Genomic DNA, 21,461 nt, shown 5'->3' on the forward strand with positions numbered 1-21,461 from the left:
TATCTAAAGTCATTTGCACGTGTTGCCATGCAACCAGTCCAGGCAGAATGTAGGCACCCTATATACAGAAATTAGCAAACCAGTGATATTTTAGGGCGCAGACTAGCAGGTGGGGCCCATTACATCACAGGAGCCTTCACAACACAAAACATTGTTGCTGTATGTAGGTCTTATTATATTTTTTATCTTATATTTTGGAAATGTACATCTAGTCCCCCCCTTTTAATTTTTTTTGGGGCCCCTAAGAGAGTGGGGCCCTAAGCTATAGATTGTTTAGCTTATACGTATATCCGGCACTGCGGCTTAACGTGCAACGGTATCATTTTGTAGGTCTAACGACCCGCCGCCTCCAACGCTCCCCTCTTCCCTTCGCCTGTAGAACGAGCCGTGTTAGTGTGCTCGCGCGCGCGGGGGGGGGGGAACAAACTACAACTCCCATGAAGCACCTGGGCCACGGAAGCGCGCGTCCCAGCAGTCGCTGCGCGCGGTGGCCGGAAGGAGACGAGTCCCGGGAACGACACGTCGCGCGTAGCTCCGTGGGAGGCGAAAGCAGTTCGAGATGGACGCGGTGGAGGTGACAGCCGCGCGCGAAGGGTCGCCTTCTCCTCAGGATGCTCCGCTGCCGCCCCAGGACTTGGCGAGGGCCCAACTGCTCGTCTCGGTGGCCGTGGCCCTGCTCGTGCTCCTCGCCTCGTGTCTCCGTGAGTGCCGGCCTCCTTTCGGTGGTAGGGAAGGCGAGCGCCACTGCCTGCGGGGGGAAGAGCTGCCTGGTTGCGGAGCTCACACCACCGCCCCGCCAGCCTCCCAGTCAGGCTCTGTGCCTTTAAGAGGCACGTGGCAGGCAGAAGTTAGTCAGGTGTAGCTTTCCGCATCGCTGCAGCTTCACGCTGGGAAAAGGCGCCTGCTGAGGAGCTGCCTCTCCTGCAGTTCTTATTAAAGACACCGAGCTTCTTAGGGATCCGAGATGGTCTTCTTTCGTAGGAATTGCGCCAGCTCCGTAAGAAGACTCTTAACACAGAATGCAGTGGTTCTTATTTCCAAAGAACTGCAGTTCATTTGCATGTTATAGAACCGAAATTTAAAAGTCTGGACTGGAGATGTAACATTTAGTGTCACAGTTATTATTAGCTGGTATTTCTGCCGTGTTTTAGTGTGTTCTAAAGGCTCTACGGGCATTGCGTTCCTGTAGGCCTTACTTACAACAATCCCGTCAAGGGGGTTATTATTATTATTATTATCTTCATGTTGCTAAAGTGGGGCTGAAGATGTGTGAGACAGGTGGGCTGTGACTTGCATGAGTCCCCAGGGAGGGTTCATAGCAGAGGCAAGTTTCAAACGGGGTTGTTAGCATGCCCTTTCTTGCCATGCCAGATAGAGGAGGAGGAGTTGGGCAGGGGTGTGTGTGTGGCTTTTATAAAATTTTGTATTTTTTCTCAGGGCTTATACTGGTTGGAAGTTTAATACCAATGTTTACAATAAGTAAGTTAGTTAAGCAGGACAATTCAAACCCCAGCTGGGCACCAGCCTGGAGCAGGGACAGCAATCAGGCCTGATGTCAATGAGTGACAGCTGTGGGGCCAGTAGGGGGTCTAGTAGATCTCAAGCTGCCTTATGGTAGGATGACTGAATTCTGTGGCAGCAGAGTGGCCCTGGTATCACCTCCACCAGTAAGGCTGGGTAGAGAAATGGGTAGAGGCCAGTAAGGCTGGGTAGAGAAATACCTCTGCAAAATCCAAGGCACCTCAAGCCTGGTGCAATGGGGGTTGGGGGGTTGGATTGTAGTTGTAATCCCTCTCCCCTTCAGCTCCCCTTCAGCTGGTCCCAACCAGGGCACATGTGCTGTGATCATCTTTAATGTGCTATTCCTGAAATCACATCCTTTATAAATCAGACGATAATGAATTTGCCCATGTTTTCTGTCATGACAAATCAGGTGCATCTTTGCTATATTGTATACTACTAAGGTTGTAGTGTAAACACAGTTACCAGACAGTAGGCCCCATTGAACATAGTGGGGCTTACTTTTGAGTAAACTATAGAAGTTGGGCTGCTACAAAGAAAGATGGTAGAAATAGATAAAAGCAAACTTTACTATGAAGTGTAATGTTATTTGTGTGGATGTGTTTGGCTGTTCTGAGAAATGAATTTCCTGTATTGGATATAGGAGAAATGTATACATTATTATGACCCCAAAATGTTTGCAAGCTTTTTGTACAAAACCTAAAGCAGCATTAAGACTTAATTAGAGGAGGCATGTATTAAATAGCTTGTTTTAATGGTAGAAAATTGAGTTGCCTTAGGTATAAGCCTAAATACACTCCTCTAAGTTTTATCCTTCTTTCTAGTGATTTGGATATTTGTGCGGACCAGAAAGAGCAGTCGGAGAGCAGTACTTCTGGTGGGTCTGTGTGACTCAGGGAAAACTCTTCTGTTTGTTAGGGTATGTGAATTCATGTTTCAGTTTCTTTTGGACAGTTTTCTCAGACCTATACATTGTTGTCATGTTCCTGTTCTTTTTAATAAAGGAGAACTCCTTAGGTTGTTCCCTCTTGTTTTCAAAGCTGTCTGAGATGTAAGGTATGAAAAAATTAAATGTTTTCTGATTAAGTTTTTTGGCACTTCATTTTGTAAGGTAAAGTAGAAGCATGGAGTACTAACTTACACTGTTAAATTAGTTGTTAATGTAGCTCAGTAAGGTAAAGGGACCCCTGACCATTAGGTCCAGTCGTGGACGACTCTGGGTTGCAGCGCTCATCTCGCTTTACTGGCTGAGGGAGCCGGCATTTGTCCGCAGACAGCTTCCGGGTCATGTGGCCAGCATGACTAAGCCGCTTCTGGCGAACCAGAGCAGCGCACGGAAACGCCGTTTACCTTCCCGCCACAGTGGTACCTATTTATCTACTTGCACTTTGATGTGCTTTCGAACTGCTAGGTTGGCAGGAACAGGGACCGAGCAACGGGAGCTCACCCCATCACAGGGATTCGAACTGCCAACCTTCTAATCGGTAAGCCCTAGGCTCAGTGGTTTAGACCACAGCGCCACCCGCGTCCCATAGCTCAGTAGTAGGCAGCATATATGAGATGCAGATATATTTGTAAAAAAATGTTTTGTCAAAGGTATCAGGGTATTTGTCAGGGTATCTACTGATATATTCTGTTTCAGATTAGTTTTGTTGGATTAAATGGTTAGATTAAGATTCAAGGGACTATTTTTTAAAAAAATTAAAATGGCTCTCTCCAACTTTCTGCTGTGGTTTAGACTATAGTCAAATCATTTTAATTAGTCTGTGAATATTTCACTTTCTCTTTCTTTTATTTTTCTTAGCTATTAACAGGCAATTTCCGTAATACACAGACTTCCATAACTGATAGCTCTGCCTTGTACAGAGTAAATAATGACAAGGTAAGAAGATGTAATGTTTTGTGTTCTGTCATGTTCCTAGAAATTGCATATAAAGTCATCAGGGCACATTCTTAAGAGGATATGATGCAGCAACCTTTCTAAAGCTGAGTGGGTCTGTGCCTTGGTGGAAACGCTATGTATGTTGCCTTTAATTCAGTGATAGAAGGGAAGCAGATGTAAAACTAATTTCTGTCTTTCAATACTGGCAATTTGTGTCTAAAGCAGAAGAAGCCAGTATGGTGCCATCCATATGTTGTTAGACTGCAACTCTGGCCATACTTGCTGGGCTTAGTGTGAGTCGTAATCCAACAACATCTTGAATACAAAATTAAATAAATCGGTTTATAGCATTTATGTGAAAGACTATAAATATTTATATGAAAATGGTGCATTAAATATTTGGAACAAATAGAGATTGATAATGATTTAAACACAAGTAAGAGCATATGCAGAATACAGTAGACTGATTGTTACCCTCAGGCTAAAAGAATCATGTCTCCCTCATTAAATGTTCATCAAAATATTTACTGCTTCTCCTACAGAGAACAAATGTGACATTGATTGACCTTCCAGGCCACGAGAGCTTGCGTCTTCAGTTCTTGGATAGGTTCAAGGCTGCAGCTAGGTAAGTATTGGAGAAATGGATATTTGTGCATTCAGGTTGTAGCCAAAAAGAGCTTTGATAGTGGTGTGCTGTATGCATTTGCTGTAATTAAACCTGGGCACCTATTGGTTGGGGGAGAAGACTTGAGTCGCTACGTCTCCACTGTTCTTCCACAATCTGTATTTAGGTGCATGGTAGCTTTGGGGTCTGTTTTTCAAGTCTAGCTAGTAACACAGTCTGCAAGTGCTGGAAACTACTTGGGTCAACTGCTGAGAGTGTAACATCTGTGTGGTACCTCAGGTTAAGTACTTAATTTGTTCCGGAGCTCCATTCTTAACCTGAAACTGTTCTTAACCTGAAGCACCACTTTAGCTAATGGGGCCTCCTGCTGCCACCGTGCCGCCAGAGCACGATTTCTGTTCTCATTTTGAAGCAAAATTCTTAACCCGAGATACTTTTTCTGGGTTAGCGGAGTCTGTAACCTGAAGCGTATGTAACCTGAGGTACCACTGTATTCTCTTTCTGCTAAAGTTGGTGAGAATGTGTAGAAATAGAATTGGGTAGGTGACAAACAGCAAAAATAGAAACAAAATTTAGAAAGAAAGGAGACGAACTGTGATGGGGCAAAGAGGGTAAAATAAAGAGGCAGCAAAGATGTGGGGCTACAGACGTGGTGCGGTGAGTGAAGATTTATTGTGAAATGACTTTGATATATTCTGTGGAAAACTATTCAGAGAGGCCTGCAATAGGGTAGAGAAATTGGTGCTTTCAGGAAATGGTGAAAGAATACACTGAATGAAAATTGTGCCTCAATTGTTTTCCCATGGATAATGTGCTAGTGTGGCCCTTGTGAGTTAGCAATAATGTAAAAGCAGCCCTTGAAGTAATTTTGAATCTTTCATCCCAGTACAGTGGTGCCTCGCAAGACGAAAATAATCCGTTCCGCGATTCTCTTCGTCTAGTGGTTTTTTCGTCTTGCGAAGCAACCCTATTAGCAGCTTAGCGGATTAGCGCTATTAGCGGCTTAGCGGGCTTAGCAGCTAAGCTGTTAAAAGCCTATTAACGGCTTAGCGGCTTTGAAAAAGGGGGGGAAAGTGAAAAAAAAAATGGCGAGACTCGCAAGACGTTTTCGTCTTGCGAAGCAAGCCCATAGGGAACTTCGTCTTGCGAAGCGCCTCCGCGACGGAAAACCCTTTCATCTTGCGGGTTTTTTGTCTTGCGAGGCATTCGTCTTGCGGGGCACCACTGTACAGACAGTATCAAAGCTTGTGCTCAGAGCAGAATTCCAGGGCTGCTTGCATGCAGTTAAACGTTCCATAGAGGCCATCTATTCACCGATGCTGCTAGCTGTAGAACTATGCCATACGAGACCATGCATAGCGTACTCTTTTTATTCCGCAGGGCAATTGTATTCGTTGTAGATAGTGTAGCATTCCAGCGGGAGATGAAAGATGTGGCTGAATTCCTGTACCAGCTCCTGATTGACAACGTAGTGCTGAAAAATGCACCTCCCCTGCTAATAGCCTGCAACAAGCAAGGTAGTGCATGTCTGTTTGGAATCAAAATCATGACTGTTGGTAGATTTTTACAGTGATTGGCATTTTCCCATGTCCTTTTTCTTGCCTAAGACATGGCGTATCTGTAAATGTTTCTTTTATATGCCATCCAAATGAACCCATTGTACATTTCATTGGATAAATAACCAGGCTGCGCTATAAAAAAACCTCTACAGCCTGTAATCATCCAGCAGAGGGATCCTTTTACTTGCTGTTCCCAATCCCTGTTGTAATAGAATATAGCATTTATATTTGTTCAATTGATTGTGACTGTGATAGGAGGTGACCATTTCATAGTCTGTTTATGAAGTAGTCCTATAATTTCATTATAGGCCAGCCTGGCTGTGCCAGGACTTACAGCTTTCCATCTGGCAATAACCAGGAAGAGAGCCTTTGTGTTGGTGCCCATATTCTGGAATTGTCTCTTCCCCAAAATAAGCCATGGCACCAATGCTATTACGGTTTCAGCATAATCTGAAACCTTTTGATTTGCTTTGGCTTTTGCTGGTTCTTGCCTACTAAAATAACTGAACCATGGCATCAACTTGTAATTTTATGAATATGGGGTGTGACGGCTCTCAAATTAAGGAAAAAATATGGATTGTGAGAATGCATGATAGTTTTTACTGCCATGTGTTTTCTTGCTAAACCTCGCTTTCAGTGACTTTTTGCTGACAAGGATTTTAAAAAGGTAGTTCCATTCTTTTCCTTGGAGCCTTCAGTTGTCTCTCACTCTGTCAGTTTCCCTTTATATAACTGCCAATGAGGCCTTTGTACAATGCACTTAGGAATTCCCAGTAGCAAAAAACCAACAACAACAAAAAACCCTATAGCAAAATTGCAGGCTCCTTTTGTGTGTGAAATATTCAGTGCCAAATAACCCAAGGTTTTCCTTCCTTCCTTAGATGTTACAATGGCAAAATCTTCCAAACTCATACAGCAGCAGCTGGAGAGAGAACTGTAAGTTGAAAGGGTTGGTTTGTCAAATCTCATTCATGTGTATGTTGTATTGTCCAGAATTCTTGACTGCATCTGACATGACATCTCATACTTATTATCCCCATATGCTCCACAGTTCATTGTAAAAGGATGACAGGAAGGAACACAGAGCCAATAATTTGCCATGTGAAATGAAATGTATACTAAGGACAGTTCTGACCATAGTTTCCAAACTGTTCAGATGCCTGAAGTAGCGGGGAGGGGATTGCTGAACGTAGAAATCAGTTTAATCAAATCAGTTCATGTGTATCACATATTTTTGAAATATTGCCATGATTCAGACATTTCACTAATAATTTTTAGTCAGGTAACAGATTAATTGCTGCCAGCAGGTGGCAGTAATATAACTTGGGTTGGTCAGTTTTAAATGTGATCCTGAAAATACATTTTCATCTTTAATTGACTAGGATTCTGCCTCTTAAAAGGGTGTAGGGCATTACACTGAGGCGGGGGGAAGAGTTCTCCCAGTCTCACAGGCCAGTTTCCCCCAATCCAGTTGTATCTCTCCCTCTTTACCAATTCACTGCATATGGTTTGCATTTTAGAAACTGAATGGTATAAAAAATACAAACTATATTATCACATTATTCAGTGTGGTAAAATAGAGCACCCCCAGAAAGAAGAATGTTGTTGTTGCCAGTTTAAAGTGGATATCTCTAGATAAGTGGTTTGCACACAATTTTAGCCTTGGCTTTTGCAGTCTTTTTTGTTTTTCTAAAGTTATTCTCTTCTCCAACAGCAATACCTTACGAGTGACCCTCTCAGCTGCCCCAAGCACATTGGAAAGCACAGGCTCTGGATCTGCCCCCCAGCTTGGGAAGAAGGGCAAGGAGTTTGACTTCTCCCAACTGCCCATGAAAGTGGAATTTATTGAATGCAGTGCCAGAGGAGGCAAGGGAGAGGAGGGTAGTGCTGATATTGAAGACCTGGAAAAATGGCTAGGAAAAATTGCCTGAACCTGGGAAGGTAGCAAAGGCAACCGCTGGGAAAATGGTATGAATTGGAATGAAGTCTAATGCATTGCCAGGAACAGCCGGGATGGGGTGAAAGTAGCACATGGAACTGCAATAAGGGCAAATTCATTCTGTGTTCTGCTCTGTTTTGGGCCATCTCTGCTTATCCTGTAGCAACCCATTCATTGTTACAGAATGCTCTGCTGGGATAACAGGGATCCTTCAGCAAAGTGCAGCCCCCTTTGCACTTTCCGTTCTCACTCCCTGCTTCAGTTTTCCCTGCTTCATCTTAATCAGAGAGTCTTTAAACGAGGATTCTATCTCTGGATGAAAGTTGCAAGATATTGTGGAGTTATTTCGAACTATTATTCCAGGACTGTAATTTCTCCACTTCTGGGTTGCCTTCATATTCTCACCTGAGATACTTGTGAACCCACTTGCCCATTCACACTTTTTTTTGCTTGTCCCTTTCATTACCTGGGAAACATTACAATATTCAGGAGTGAATGTAACCTGCTCTTCTTATAGCATTGTTTGTGAAGCTATAGGTTGCTAGTTGGATGCATCAGGAGGGGAGGACACTGCTTGCAATGCCTAGAATTGCTGTTCTCCTAGGTTTGGGCATTGTGTTGTTTCTGCGAATAATTGTTACTGAATAATTGTCGCACAAAGCCAGAAAACTCAAGCAGCCGGGGAAAATATTTTGGGTTCTACTTCCAAATAGTTTTTCCCCAGTCAGGGAGGACTGAAATGTGATGAGCTACATTTTACTTGATTGGTATTACAGTGTTCGAAATGTGTTTCTGATGAACTACTCCCTATTCTTTGGCTGATCTGGCTGAGTCTTTCCCTTCTTAGATCTGGCAATCACTAAAGTAACCTTCTGCATAAACTTCACACCAAGGGAGTGTTGAGTGTGTAGCTTTTCAGTTCTGGATATGTTCTCCATGGGTGGACTGAAGCTTTCCCACAGTGCCCTAAGACCTGTCAGTGTCCCAAGTATTGGGAAATAGGTCTGACAAAAGAATTTTAACTATCCTGTGATATGTTAGGACAATTGTCAGAACTGCATAGCTGTGTCTGACTACTAAGTCAGGGATAGCGGTTCTAAATAATGTCCATGTGTAATTGTGTGATTTGCTTTTTAACCTATATTTTTTAAATAAAAGAAAGATGCTCAGGGTACCATGCCACAAACAGGAATGGGTTGGCTGCATAAGATTTTTTACAGCATATGAATTGTATATCCCAGCAGTGAACACTGTTGTTTCAATGGGATATGTGTGTCTATAACTCTCGAAATCCCACCCAACTCCTGCTTCTGGATGCTTGTTTACTATATTCCCATAGACATATGCCTATTCCTGCAGTGAATTTGCTGTAAAAACACTTCCATACTGTTTGGAACAGCCCTAACGTTTTAAGTGCATCTAGTAAAATCCATGTATGTTCATTGTTAGTGGCTCAGCCGTCATCATGGTGTGCTCCAAATTGTGGATTGTATTGGAAATTGGTTTCTTACTTGTGTGCAACTGAGTTTGGGACATTTGGACATGAAACAGCAGGATCCTGTCTGAAATCTGAGCTCTAGAATGGTGTTGGTATTGAGTTCTCTTGCTTTGACCCTTACAACCCTCTTGCCAAGTCAATCCAGTAGTAAGAAATTCAGACCATGTACTGTGCTTGTCATTATGCCCATGGCTAAAGTTGCTGTCATGTATGTATTGGATTCAAGAGCTGCAAAGATGCTGGAATCTATCTCTTTTAAATTATTCTCTACTGATACCTGTAAATAAAGATGTTTGACTAAATTTTGACTGGAATTTCTCTACTGCAGCTCTGGTATCCCTTGTCATTTTCATGAATATTTTCTTCAAAATAAGACAGTAAAGCAATGCATTTATACTGTTCTGGTTCACTGAAGTGAGTTCATTTTCAAACACAGGATTTTGTGTTTGTGACTCTTGTAGAAAATGTTTATATGCTTAGAAGAAATCCTAATTGGTGTCTCAGTAACAATTTTTTTTTACACAGAATGTAACAGTAGCTGTGTTGACTTATAACAAAAATTCTGAAATTGATGTTAGGGCAATATCTGTCACAAAATAACTTCAGCCTAGAAGGTAAATAAAGCTAGCTGAGTCTGTGGGATGGGACTCATCCATTGTTTATATGGTGGTGTGGGGAGCATGATTGGATACAATCCAAAATAAGCTTATTGACTCATGGAGAGCTTTGTCCAAGGGTGAGAGAGACTATAATTTATTTTCCACATGTCACCAAAATACCACTACACAAAAGCCCATCCTCTCCTCTTTCTCCACAACACCAGCTAAGACCGCATCACCACTGAGGAACATTGCCATAACATGTTAATTCCTAGCGCTCTTTGGAAGAACAGTCTTGCAGTGGAGAGGAATGCAAGAGTGTGGAAAAATAGCTCACACATTGCCACGGCCCCAGGAGTCAAAGGAAATTGTTATTGACTTGGAATGCACCCATGGTTTGTTGAAAGTCCATATTGTTCAGCAGGTAAGTTGAAGGATTGTAACAAGAAGAAAAAGAGGAACCTTAAGTTCTATGCAGTTCTCCTTAGCTGTTTGCTGTATTTGGGAGCTTGTGACCAAGCCTTGTAAACAGACTTTTGCGAAGGAAGAGACTGCAGAGAGTGATCTTGTGTTTTGAATTAAGGCTAGTTGCTTGTCTGAGCTGAGGCTTGCTTATGGGTTTGTATTTCTGTGGGTGTGCACATGGTCTAAGATGGAGCAGCTACTTCTGAGAGGAATCCAGGCTAAAGGAGGAAGTGAGGTGGGAGAAGGGGTTAGCAGCCACCAGCACTTCTGCTTAGCTGTTTGCAATCTCTGGGAGCTTGTGACCTTGCGTTCGCGAGGGGGGTTAGCGGGAGAGTTTGAGGGGGAGGCCTGGAGTGCTCTCTCACAGTCTACAGTGGTACCTCTGGTTATGAACTGAATTCGTTCCTGAGGTGCGTTCTTAACCTGAAACCGTTCTTAACCTGAGGTACCACCTTAGCTAACGGGGCCCCCCGCTACTGCCATGCCGCTGCTGTGTGATTTCTGTTCTCCTCCTGGGGCAAAGTTCTTAACCCAAGGTACTACTTCCGGGTTAGCGGAGTCTGTAACCCGAAGTGTTTGTAACCTGAGGTGTTTGTAAACCGAGGTACCACTGTATGTAGACCCAAGAGACATGGATGGCAAGGGAACTGCTGTGGTGTTCTGCAACACTTGTTCCACATTTGTCTTCCTGTCTGAGAATGTGTGGAACTACACCTGCAGTAACTGCAAGCTGGTTGCCTTGCTGGAAGAGAAGGTACAGCAACTTGAGGCCTGCTTATCCACTATTATCTGCTGTTTGCCACATAGCTCCACGCAAGTTGATTATAAGGTGTGCAACATTAATGTCCCCATTCTGGCCTCACATAGGAAATGCATTTATTGAAACTGTTGAAGCAGATGCAGAAGAAAAGACAATTCTTAACCCAAACAGCCACTCCACCCCCCAATGGCTGGCCCAGTATATTTTGCTGTGTGAGGGGCCCGCCTCCTACGTTTGGAATCCAGTTGGACTAGTGGTTGAATATTAAACACTGGTGGTAGAATAGCTTCTTTCACTGCACCTAAGGCAGCAGACATCTTGGCTGCAGTTTCCACTGACTTTAAAACTCGAGTTTTGTTGGTGAATTTCTACAAGCTTTTGTGCACAGGAAGCTGTTGTCGTGAGTTTCCAGTTCATCTTTATTGTAGCAGTTTATAATGCTTTGTAGCCTCTGGAAAAAAACTCCAAGGATGGAACTGAAGAGATAAAAAACTCTGTTCTTCAGTGCAACGTTTCTACACTTCATGCAATTTATTGTGCATGTTAAAATTCATTGGTAAAGTCGTAACCATGCTCATGTGCATCTGAAACTCTCTGGGTTTTTGGGTGTGTGTGTATGTGTGTTAATAATATGGTATTTCTGCAGAAGATTTTTTCATTTAAAATGGAAACAACGGACTGGAGCCAAACTTGTTGCACGTACAGCCTCTTGTAATCAATGTGAAAAGTTAGTTCTGACTCCAATGGGACTAGGGTGCAACTCCAAATAGCTAATATGCGACAGGATAAAGCCATATTCACAAACAGTTATAGAAGTAATTTGCTGAAGCATGTGGAACAACTTTGTAAGATACAAAGGTGGCCATGCAGTTCTGATGAGGTCATTCAAAGTCAATCTGACATTGCAGATGGCTATTCTCAACCCTGTCAAAGTCTATAGTAAAATGTGTGGAGCTCTTGCTGACATAATAGGAAGCCTGCTGTTTGATCTTCCATTGCCCATCATTGCTTAATAGTACAGCTTGCTGTTTGTGGCTGTTGGACTAGGACTCATTATATCATCTCTCCTTTTATGGAAAAAAGAACTTGATGCAATAGCTTTTGACGAGATTCCTCAGGGGCCTCCCCTGCCCCCTGCCCCATTTCGGCAACACTTGAATAATTATTAGTGGCACTTTTTAAGATATCACACTTTCATTGTGTAAATGTTGACTGTAAGCACTTTGGATCAGGGCCTGCTTGCTTATGGAACTCTGTAAATCATTATTATTATTTATTGAATTTATATACTGCCCTATACACAGAGGTCACAGGGCGGTTCTACATGGAATATAGATGGGACTGTACAAGATAATATGTTAACAACGGCAGGAAAAGCCCAGTGCTATATGAAAACGTGTTATTGAAATTATCTCTCTTTTTTAAGCTGGGTATGTTCATCCATTCATTTTGAATATTTCTTTTTTTCTCCATAGCTGACCATGGTTTCTTTTGTACTTGCTTCGACAACAAAATGACACGGTTTTGGAGATAACCTGTTTAACGGATGTGAAGCCTTTGGTGATGGCTTTGAGAAGAATGACCTGTTTGAACAGTAAGAAAATTTGTGCTGCTGAAAAACAACTTTTTTTAAAAAAAAAATGCCACTAGTGCATGTAAGGGGAATGATCTAATGATTACTGTGAGTTATGGTTGAGTTCAATTACAGCCCAGATTCCATTGGCAACTATTCCCTTGGGGCTGTGCCCCCTCCCTTTAGTCTTGGCTGTCTGCAGCTAGTGCTTGTTCTCTGGATTGCCAATTAGTTCAGCGGAGGACCCTCCCCTGTGTGATCTTTGCAGATTGCTCACGAGACTGCTATAGTAGCTGTTCCTTGACAGCCCTTCATTCCAGCCAGCCTTTATTAGTTCTGCCTTCTGGTTTAATCTCTTCAATTAACTTGAGTGGGTGAGGGTGGAAAGGAGAGGAGAGGAGGGAACGGAAGCTCCACTACACTTTTGAGAACTTCCCAGTGCTTCATCCATATGTGTAAATCACTCCGTGTAAACGCAACAATTTTCACACATGTTGGATTATCACATGGAACTTATGTGGTTCCTACATAACCCATAATGTGTGCTGCTCTCTGCAAGAAGCCGAAGTATCTGGGTGCACCCCCACATTGCAACCGATGATAAACTCTATTGGTTTATAAGTTCTGCTTTATATCCTGTATGTATTTATCTTTTCCTAGCAGCGTGTGCCATTAGTTTGGCCTGCCTTCTGTTTAAAATGTAGTTTAGCAAGAATAACTAAATGCAAGAGATGAGGAATCTGTGTCCTCCTGGATGTTGTTGGATTAGAGCTCCCGTCATCCCTGACCATTGGCTGTAAAGACTGGGGCAGATGCGAGTGATACACCAGCAATATCTGTAGGTCTGAAGGTCTGCCATCTGTGTTTTCTGATATTAGCACAACTGAAGGAGTTTGGGCAAACAGTACATAAAACACTGTGCTAATGGGGTTGCTTTGCATCCATACTCTGTGATAATCTTTGGACCAAACATCTTGGGATGCTGTTCACATAATTAGCTATTGCACATGGGAGATTTTTAAAGTAATTAACAGCTGTGTGTGGAGGGGGCAGTCAGGAATGACACTATGATATGAATTGGGGGAAAGAGAGAGTAGTATTTTCGTAATGTGTCCCACCAGGGCAAGGATTTCTGTTTGCACAGAGGGACTTCCCCTCTTCCTCCTTCCTCAAGTATCCTATGTACCCTCCTCAAATCTATTCTAGGGGGTTGGGGAACTCCAGAACAGATTTAGGGACTATGTGGGGGTGGGGAGGAAGAGGGGGGACTAAAAAGCCAGGCAGGAGGGGGTGAATAAAAACTAGATAAAGTCTGAAACTTTATCTGAAACTAGATAAAGATGGTGTCAGGTGTGCCTCCCTAGGGAGAGTGTTCCACAATGGGGATGCATCACTGAAAAGGTCCATTTTCATGTTGCCACCCTCTGAACCTCTTGTTCAGGGGTCAGCAACCTTTTTCAGCGTCCCTCAGACCATGTGGTGGGCCGGACTATATTTTGAAAAAAAATATGAATGGATTCCTATGTCCCACAAATAACCCAGAGATGCATTTTAAATAAAAGGACACATTCTACTCATGTAAAAACACGCTGTTTCCCAGACTGTCCATGGGCCGGATTGAGAAGGCGATTGGGTCGCATCCGGCCCCCGGCCTTAGGTTGCCTACCCCTGCTCTTGTTTGCTAAGAAAGAATTCGTTTCATGCAGTTCTCATGTTTTCTTGCTCGTCTTTTGGATATCTGCCAATTGCTCTTGCCAGTTTGATAGTGGTTCTTGCCTCATAGCCTTCTGTTGCATGATGGCAAGAACCCCAATATTCACCTGGAAAAATGCTTTTTGGATGTATGTTCAGCTTTCCCTTACACTGAACTTCATGGGCATATGATACAATGCTAGACTTCTTAGCTGGCCAGATGTTCAAATGTATTATCAGGTACATAGAGTGTTCTCACTTCTTTTGTGCTGTGTTGAGTCCATGATAGTATTATTATTCAATTTATGAGTTGCCTAATTATAAATGCTCTTAGGCAACGGATACATTCCATCTCCTTCTCTTCCTGAATCCTACCCAAAAATAAACCTTTTAAAATTAGACATACAGGGTTCTGATGGACAGGATAAGCTCTGGATCTCTGCTCCTTGTGTTCACTTTGGAAAAGGAGAAGCTGAGTGAGCCCCTCTATCCATCACAGAGTCTGTTGCTTTGAGAGAAAACAGTGGCGGGCATATTTGTAAATCTGGCTAGCTGGAGCTGGCCCAAGACATTTTGGCACCTGGGGTGGACCCCAAAATGGCTTCTCCCTCCATGTCAGGGAAAGAAGGGGTAAGAGAAGATATACATCAGGAACAAGGGGGAAGAAAGATTGACATCGGGATCTGCTGCCCCAGTGGCTCATGCCGCCTAAAGCGGATTGCCTCACCTGCCCCATGGGTGTGCCGACTCTGTGGCTACCACTGAAACAGAAATAGGTTCTTGAGTTATACACTGTCTCAGTTCATCACGGAACAGCTCTTAGAGTCCCTGTTTTGGAGCAGAGAGTGCTGCTGTAGTCTTGTGCTGCTTATGGTCTCCCCATGGACATTGATTGGCTGCTGTGGGAACAGAATGCTGGACTAGATAGGCCTTTCCAGCAGTGCTATTCTTCCTTTCTTATGCATGAGGATCTATACAGAGCAGCCTTCCCAAACCTGGTGCTTGCCAGATAGTTTAGACCAGTGTTCCCCAACCTTGGGCCACCAGCTGTTTTTGGACTACAATTCCCATCATCCTTGACCACTGGTCTTGCTAGCGAGGGATGATGGGAGTTGTAGTCCAAAAACAGCTGGAGGTCCAAGGTTGGGGAACACTGCTTTAGACTATAACCCTAGCCAGAGACTACACTGGCTGTATTTTCTGAATCCCCACCCCGTCCCTAATAATTGGTGATTGATTGGATTTCTGATTGTGCATACTGCTCCAAAAAGCCCGGAGAAGTATAATTGTTTGCATTAAGTGGAAGAAACTGTCAGTAAAAGACATATATGCTGGGTTTCTGAAGGTCTTTTGCAAGAATAATGGAATTCTAAGCAGGAAATGATAATGAAGAGGAGCCAGCCATTAGTTATGTCATGAGAAATGTACGTGTGCCTGGGTAGGCCAGTGTAACTGCAGCGTGCAGGTGCTCCTTTAATGTTTCTTCTGAAGCTTAGGAGAGATATAGGGAATGCTTACAGCAACTGGAGTTGCGATGACGTGCTTAGGTGGAATTTCCCCATGAAATACAGCCACTGAAAAATTCTAGCCACGAGACCATGTTTGAGAATAAGACAGTTTATTGTTAATTGGACTAACATGCTAAGTTCTGGTTTATTTTTGTTTCGTTTTTATACAGTTTTATGGAAAGTTGACGTGGCAGCCAATATCCTCCACCAAGCTACCGAGAAACTGAAAGACTCTGCCCTAAACTGCCTGCAGCCGCTCAAGAATGGGTATGATGTTTCAGTACAGAAAATGGAAGAAAGATGGAGAAAATGAAAAGGGACTTTTCAGGTGATAACCCACAAGTTTGGGCTTAAGAATGCTATGGAGGCTAAGCTGTTTGATCATTATCCAAGTTTGTCTCTGGGTAGAGTGTGTGCCTGTTCCTCCAGTGCCAGGTTTCTTTTTAATTAGGTAGGGTAAGAAAATGGTACTCATATTCTAGAACATGACATTTATTTTCTTAATATACAGTGAGGGGCAATGGGTGAGCTCCTAATTGGTAGCCCATGTGGCACAAAAGAACAGAATGGCAATTCATGTGGGATCAGCGTGTTGGGAGATGGGTGCCGTGTCTATCAGTGCCTGAAGGAGGGCAGAAGGCTTTAAAGGGTCTTTGGATATGCTTCAATATGGGAGCATATGTGTTAGAAGTTTAAACCTTCAGTTATGACAATGCATATAGTACTGCATTTTATTCTCTTTATACATAGTCCTCTCCTTGGTTTCCTACTTTTGAATGGCACCCTCTCTGGCTCTGAACAAAGCAAAACTGTTAGACTGGGGTCTTGTGTGGGGGTTTTAGTTGGGGGCACTGCTGCTGCTATTATTTGTGTATCTTTATTTTAGATCTTATTGTGATTTGTGTGGAAATTGTTCAGTTTGGTTGTGTACTTTTTGATGTTTTTATTTATTCCTGAGGATTACTTTTGTAATTTTTTTCATAAGCTGCCTTGAGCATGGTTTTTACTGTGGAAAGGAAGAGTACAAATAAATGTATGTGTGTAAAATGGATTTTCTCAATTCCCCCCCCCCCCCATGTGTCCAGTTTAAAGTTCCCTCTTTGCATAGTGGGAAGCACTGCTCAGACTGAAGGAATCATTTCCAAAAATGCATGTTAATTCTCAGTTATGCTGGTGCTGGAACCTGCTGCTTGCTAGAATATTCTGGCCAGGTGACTGTTAGGGAGTCAAAATGAGGCTAGTTACATCCTTGCAAGCCAAAACACAGAAAGCTCAATGTCTGCTTGATGAATTCGCCTGCCAAAAAAATGGAAATTTGTGATGAACAAACTTTGAACTTGGGTGTGGCAGTCTTTGCCGCGACTGCTGTCTAGTTGTAGCCTTGCATGTGCTTGAAAGAGATTAAAATTGTACTAAAGTAGCTTGCTTGTTTGCATCCAATTTGTATTCTCTTCTGGTCAGCTGAGCTCTTGGAAGTAAACCATACCAATTATCTCCAACAGAACTCTGTCTGTGGTATTGTATTGGCATTTGTTGAGGTTTGGGACTTTCCACCATTTACTGTTTCTTAAAAGCTGTCTTTATGTTGCCTACAATGGTTTTTGCAAACCTTTGTAGGGCAGTATTTCCACAGTCCAGTTGTTTCCTTTTAGTTTCTTTCCTCTTCATGTGAAACAGTCTGTCTACTCAGTTTCTTTTCACATGGTGTTAACAGTAAAAATCTCTATGCCTCCTGCCCCATCCCATCCTCTTCAGTTTCAGCTTTAGTTTCCAGTGGAAGCTACTGGCATGCATGCAGAGCACATATCCTCAGACTACAGCAATCACCTACATGAGAAGTTAAAGCCATTGGATAAGGACGTTCAGATCCCTTCAGTTTGTGACTTCAACCCAGGGTGCTCACAAATGTCTTTTGTGAGCCCTTTTGGTCCAAGGTATTTAGACTTCTGATCCTTTGTGAAATCATCAGCTTTCTCACCCGTGTGTTCTTGTCACAAATGTTATGGCATACTACATATAATCAAAACTTAGATTTTAAAAAAATGTTGGGTGGAGGCTTTTGGGGTATATGTATTTCAGACTTTGCCAATGCCAATAATATTTAAGATATATTGGATATGATTATTCTTTCTGAAGCTTAAGTTCATTGGAAACCAATAGTCTCAGTGAAGTCTCTGAATTTTCACTGATAATAGTAAGAGCTGCCTATGGTGGTTAGGAAGAGGGAAACTTGTGTTTCTATTTGCTTGCCTTTGACAAATGGATGCTGTCGTTTAGTTATTGTTCTGCTCACTGTTTTGTGCAAATGCTCATCCATTTGCAAGCCCCACTTTAAACACTGGATTCGTTTGCTTGGTAGTAGCAATCGGCTAAGTTCCATTTAATTAAATCTAACACTTTCACATTTCTGGATCAGTATCTTGCTTTGGACCTCCTCGTGACCTTTTTCTAAGTGTAAGCCAGGCTTTTGCCTCCTTTTGGTTACCGAATTCAAGATAAATCAGCTCACTTACCTTATATGCCTGACTTACTTAGCATTGATTTCCCCCCAACACACTTTCAGTTCATCTAGTTTCACCCTTTGCAAAGTGCTCTCTTATGTTCTCATGAAGTACCCCTGCAGAAGGAACATCTGATGGAAGGCAATCTTTCAGATCAAATCTGCCCCTGAGGATTCCCACCCTCTTCCTCAAAATGTCACTTCACGATCATTTCACATGATTTAACTGTGAAACGCACAAAGTCTCAACACTTTTCAAGCTCTTTGAGTGAGGCAGCGATGCGTTGAGGATGGCATTAGATGCAAATAGGTAGAATAATGCTTCTGTGATGATTGAGGCAAAAAACAAAACCGAGAAGGCAGGAAGGATGATGGGAAAGTTAAGAAGGGAGAATTGAGGAGAAAACAGCAGGGAAGATAATATGTTAAAGGAGAATGGAGTTGGGAAAGAAGGAAAACGATCACTCGTTCTGGCTGCAGGCTACAATTAGACAAACTAGAAGGGCACATCATGGGTGCTAGTGCTTCTCTATGCCTACTCATGAGCAAAAGAGACCTCCGAAGTGTGTGCTGGTAAGCATGTGAGAGGGTGGTGGTGGTGGTGGTTGTTTTGCAGCACAGGAATGGCACAAAAGTAGCACTATTCCACAGAGGAAAAGATAACACCATATTCAGTTATCACATAGTGGTGATCACCGTGACATTTCCTGTAATGTAGGCTAAAAGTTGAACTAGAAAACATCTTGGAACCTTTCACTGACTGAAATGACCATGAGTTAACATGAGACCTCATGACAGCCACTTTCTCTGGAGTAATGCCAGAATATGACTACATGCGCTATCACACATTGATTGACAACATCTGGAGATACATCTCCGTGCATTTTTTTTTCTAGCTTCACATGTATCTTGAGTTTAATTTATTGAAGACATGACAAATCACACTTTTCCCCGACAATAACAAAAACCTTCTAGACCCACACACTGCACCAACTGTAATTTTCCACAACTGTTGTTGGTTGCAAAGTTATAACAGTGGGAGAAACCAAGCATCTATATTGTGCATGGGTGTGTAGACATACACCTTCACACAGCTGTGTGTGCGTCAATGTATGTTTTATATCAATATAAAACATGCATACACATGTTACAAAAATTAAATACATTATCTATCGTATCTTTGTTGCCAAGGCAATCTTCTTTTCTACAGAGACAGGCTCTTTTGCTCTTTGTTCACTCATGCAGAAGTTATCATCACTCATAATAATGATCAACCACCATGAATAGTACAGTTGGCTAAAAGTGAGGTGACCCCCAAGGAATTACCTTTTGAAGTTACAGTAATTGACAGTTTCTGATTCAATCTTGGCCATCATTTTGAGTTGCTTCCTTAAAGAAATCTACTTGTAACAATAAGCTTAGAGGGAGCCTTTGGATAACTTTATTTTATTCTGCCATATTTCCCCCCCTCCCCCCCCCTTTTTGGCAAAACCATCTGAGTGTTTTCTTCTTCAATCCAATGTTAGCTACAAATCAGCAGCTATCATTGGCTGAGGTGGCCTTTTCAGGAAGTAAAGGCTACCGCTGGGCCCAACCATCCATATACACAGCAATGCCATTGGTTTCACATACACGCCATAGCATATGTGTGTGGTGGCTTATGCTAGCTAGTGTGATGTTTAAAAAGTTGACATACATAGGCTATGCGACACAAGTGAAGGTCTTAAAAACAAGTATCCCACCCACAGAAGTGCTAAAAAAGGAACGTCTCTCATGGTATAGTAAAATATAACATGATGCATGATCGTAAGCTGTGCATGCGCAATAGATCCTTATGCATCTGGGAACTATGGAGGTGCACTGCCACTGTCATGAATAACATTTCTCTAGTTGTAGCTCTCTCTCCCACCTTTTCATGGCCATCTCATCAGATGTTACATTGCACACCGGTGGTTGCATGCTTTGCTGGCCTCTCATTGGAGTGTGAATGGCACAGTTAGTGTTCAGTCAACTAATTGGGGGCTAGTTTACTTCAAGGATATGTCTACCATTTATGTCAAACACTGAAACTAGCCAGCCTGTATAATCTTGGGGTTTTCTCTGTAAGTTTACAAATATACAATTTAAAAAAAAGTACCCAAAAAAGGATATTAAGTCCCCATGGCTGAGAGTTGTATACACACAATTAAAGTGTCTTGTTTAAAATTCTGAATTGTTTTGGCATTTTTAATAAAGTACAATATATTACAACTAAACCAAAAAAAGAAAGAAAAGAAAATAGAACCAGTGGTTGAATCACATAGTCTGATCCTTGCCACCCACCCCTCCCTTTCCTAGAGAGACACAGAGAGAAAAGAAATCCTCCCCATTGAATAACTCAATTCATATTATTAGGAAGCTAACCAATAGGAAGCAACACAACAAGCGTGTGGTGTCAAATGGAGCTGACGAATCCTGCGCTTTGCATTAACAAGAGCACCCGCCTTCACTGGGTGGTGGTTCCTGTGGTTTGTCCAATTTAATGTCAATCACTGCAGAAAAGGGTTAAGGGAGATAACAGGTTTATGCTACTGAAGGAAGTGCATCATTCCCAGAGTGTCAACAAGGTAACGCAACTTACCAAGGTGTCTTTACCAACAGCAGCAAGAAAGTTAGCTGGCAACATAAATGCCCATCAAAGCTAGTTAAATTCCATATCATAACAAGATCTAAGTGCATGATATAAAGGTAAAGGGACCCCTGACCATTAGGTCCAGTCGTGACCGACTCTGAGGTTGCGGTGCTCATCTTGCTTTATTGGCCAAGGGAGCCAGCGTACAGCTTCCGGGTCATGTGGCCAGCATGACTAAGCCGCTTGTACACAAATACCTGTAGAGAACCCAAGAGGATGGTACACAAATACCCTTTTCACATGTCATGTCCTCCTTGGCGCCATCTAACACAGTAATTAAAATGTTCACCTGGAGTTACTTGGTTCCCACTCCAACATCTCCCCCCCCCCCAATGCCCTCAAAATCAGTTTGTGGGGGGTGGTTGTTGGTGGACCAACCAGAGCTGATCTTGAGGGTGCATGGGGAGGAGAGGAAACAGAAACCCGGTTGCTCCAGCAGCAGAATGCCCTCCTAATGGAGTGTGGAATACAACCCCATTATTTCTTCTGACAAAGCTCTCACTTCAGGCAATGTTAAAAAATCACAGTAAGGAGGCGCTCCTGCAAGTGACCAAGTAATTTAGCAGGCAAATGCCCAAGCCAAAAAATGTACTGCAATGTTTGTGCGACTGTGCGTTGTATAAACCTTCATGCTGTCTTGCCTGTCGCTTGACAAGCAACTTAAAGAAT

General features: G+C 42.7%; 2 protein-coding genes and 1 long non-coding RNA gene across 4 annotated transcripts in view; 2 read left to right on the forward strand and 1 right to left on the reverse strand.

The window, feature by feature from the left end:
• Window positions 1–487: 487 nt before the first annotated feature.
• On the forward strand, window positions 488–9,326 carry SRPRB (SRP receptor subunit beta). Of its 2 annotated transcripts, XR_003706878.2 has the most exons (8): window positions 488–701; window positions 2,346–2,440; window positions 3,326–3,403; window positions 3,946–4,028; window positions 5,409–5,545; window positions 6,469–6,523; window positions 7,302–8,063; window positions 8,131–9,326. XR_003706878.2 is itself a non-coding variant. In XM_028730916.2 (7 exons), exons 1-7 carry the CDS (start codon window positions 560–562, stop codon window positions 7,516–7,518), a joined length of 807 nt encoding a protein of 268 aa, XP_028586749.1. In that variant the 5' UTR covers window positions 488–559; the 3' UTR covers window positions 7,519–9,326. The 2 variants fall into 2 exon arrangements, 1 of the variants encoding a protein (XP_028586749.1); XM_028730916.2 differs by having other exon boundaries at window positions 7,302–9,326.
• A 769-nt stretch (window positions 9,327–10,095) lies between these two features.
• LOC144327979 (uncharacterized) lies at window positions 10,096–17,041 on the forward strand. Its single transcript, XR_013393164.1, has 2 exons — window positions 10,096–12,442; window positions 15,792–17,041. It is a non-coding gene; the product is annotated as an uncharacterized LOC144327979 (long non-coding RNA).
• Window positions 17,042–19,026: 1,985 nt separating this feature from the next.
• RAB6B (RAB6B, member RAS oncogene family) overlaps window positions 19,027–21,461 on the reverse strand; it is a 53,749-nt gene continuing 51,314 nt past the window's right edge. Inside the window, exon 8 of the mRNA XM_028730918.2 lies at window positions 19,027–20,652. Within this exon, the coding sequence (XP_028586751.1) occupies window positions 20,588–20,652 (65 nt within the window). The 3' untranslated portion in view covers window positions 19,027–20,587. The remainder of the gene's footprint in view (window positions 20,653–21,461) is intronic.

Source organism: Podarcis muralis, chromosome 6, assembly GCF_964188315.1.
Source record: "Podarcis muralis chromosome 6, rPodMur119.hap1.1, whole genome shotgun sequence".
Classification (NCBI taxonomy): domain Eukaryota; kingdom Metazoa; phylum Chordata; class Lepidosauria; order Squamata; family Lacertidae; genus Podarcis; species Podarcis muralis.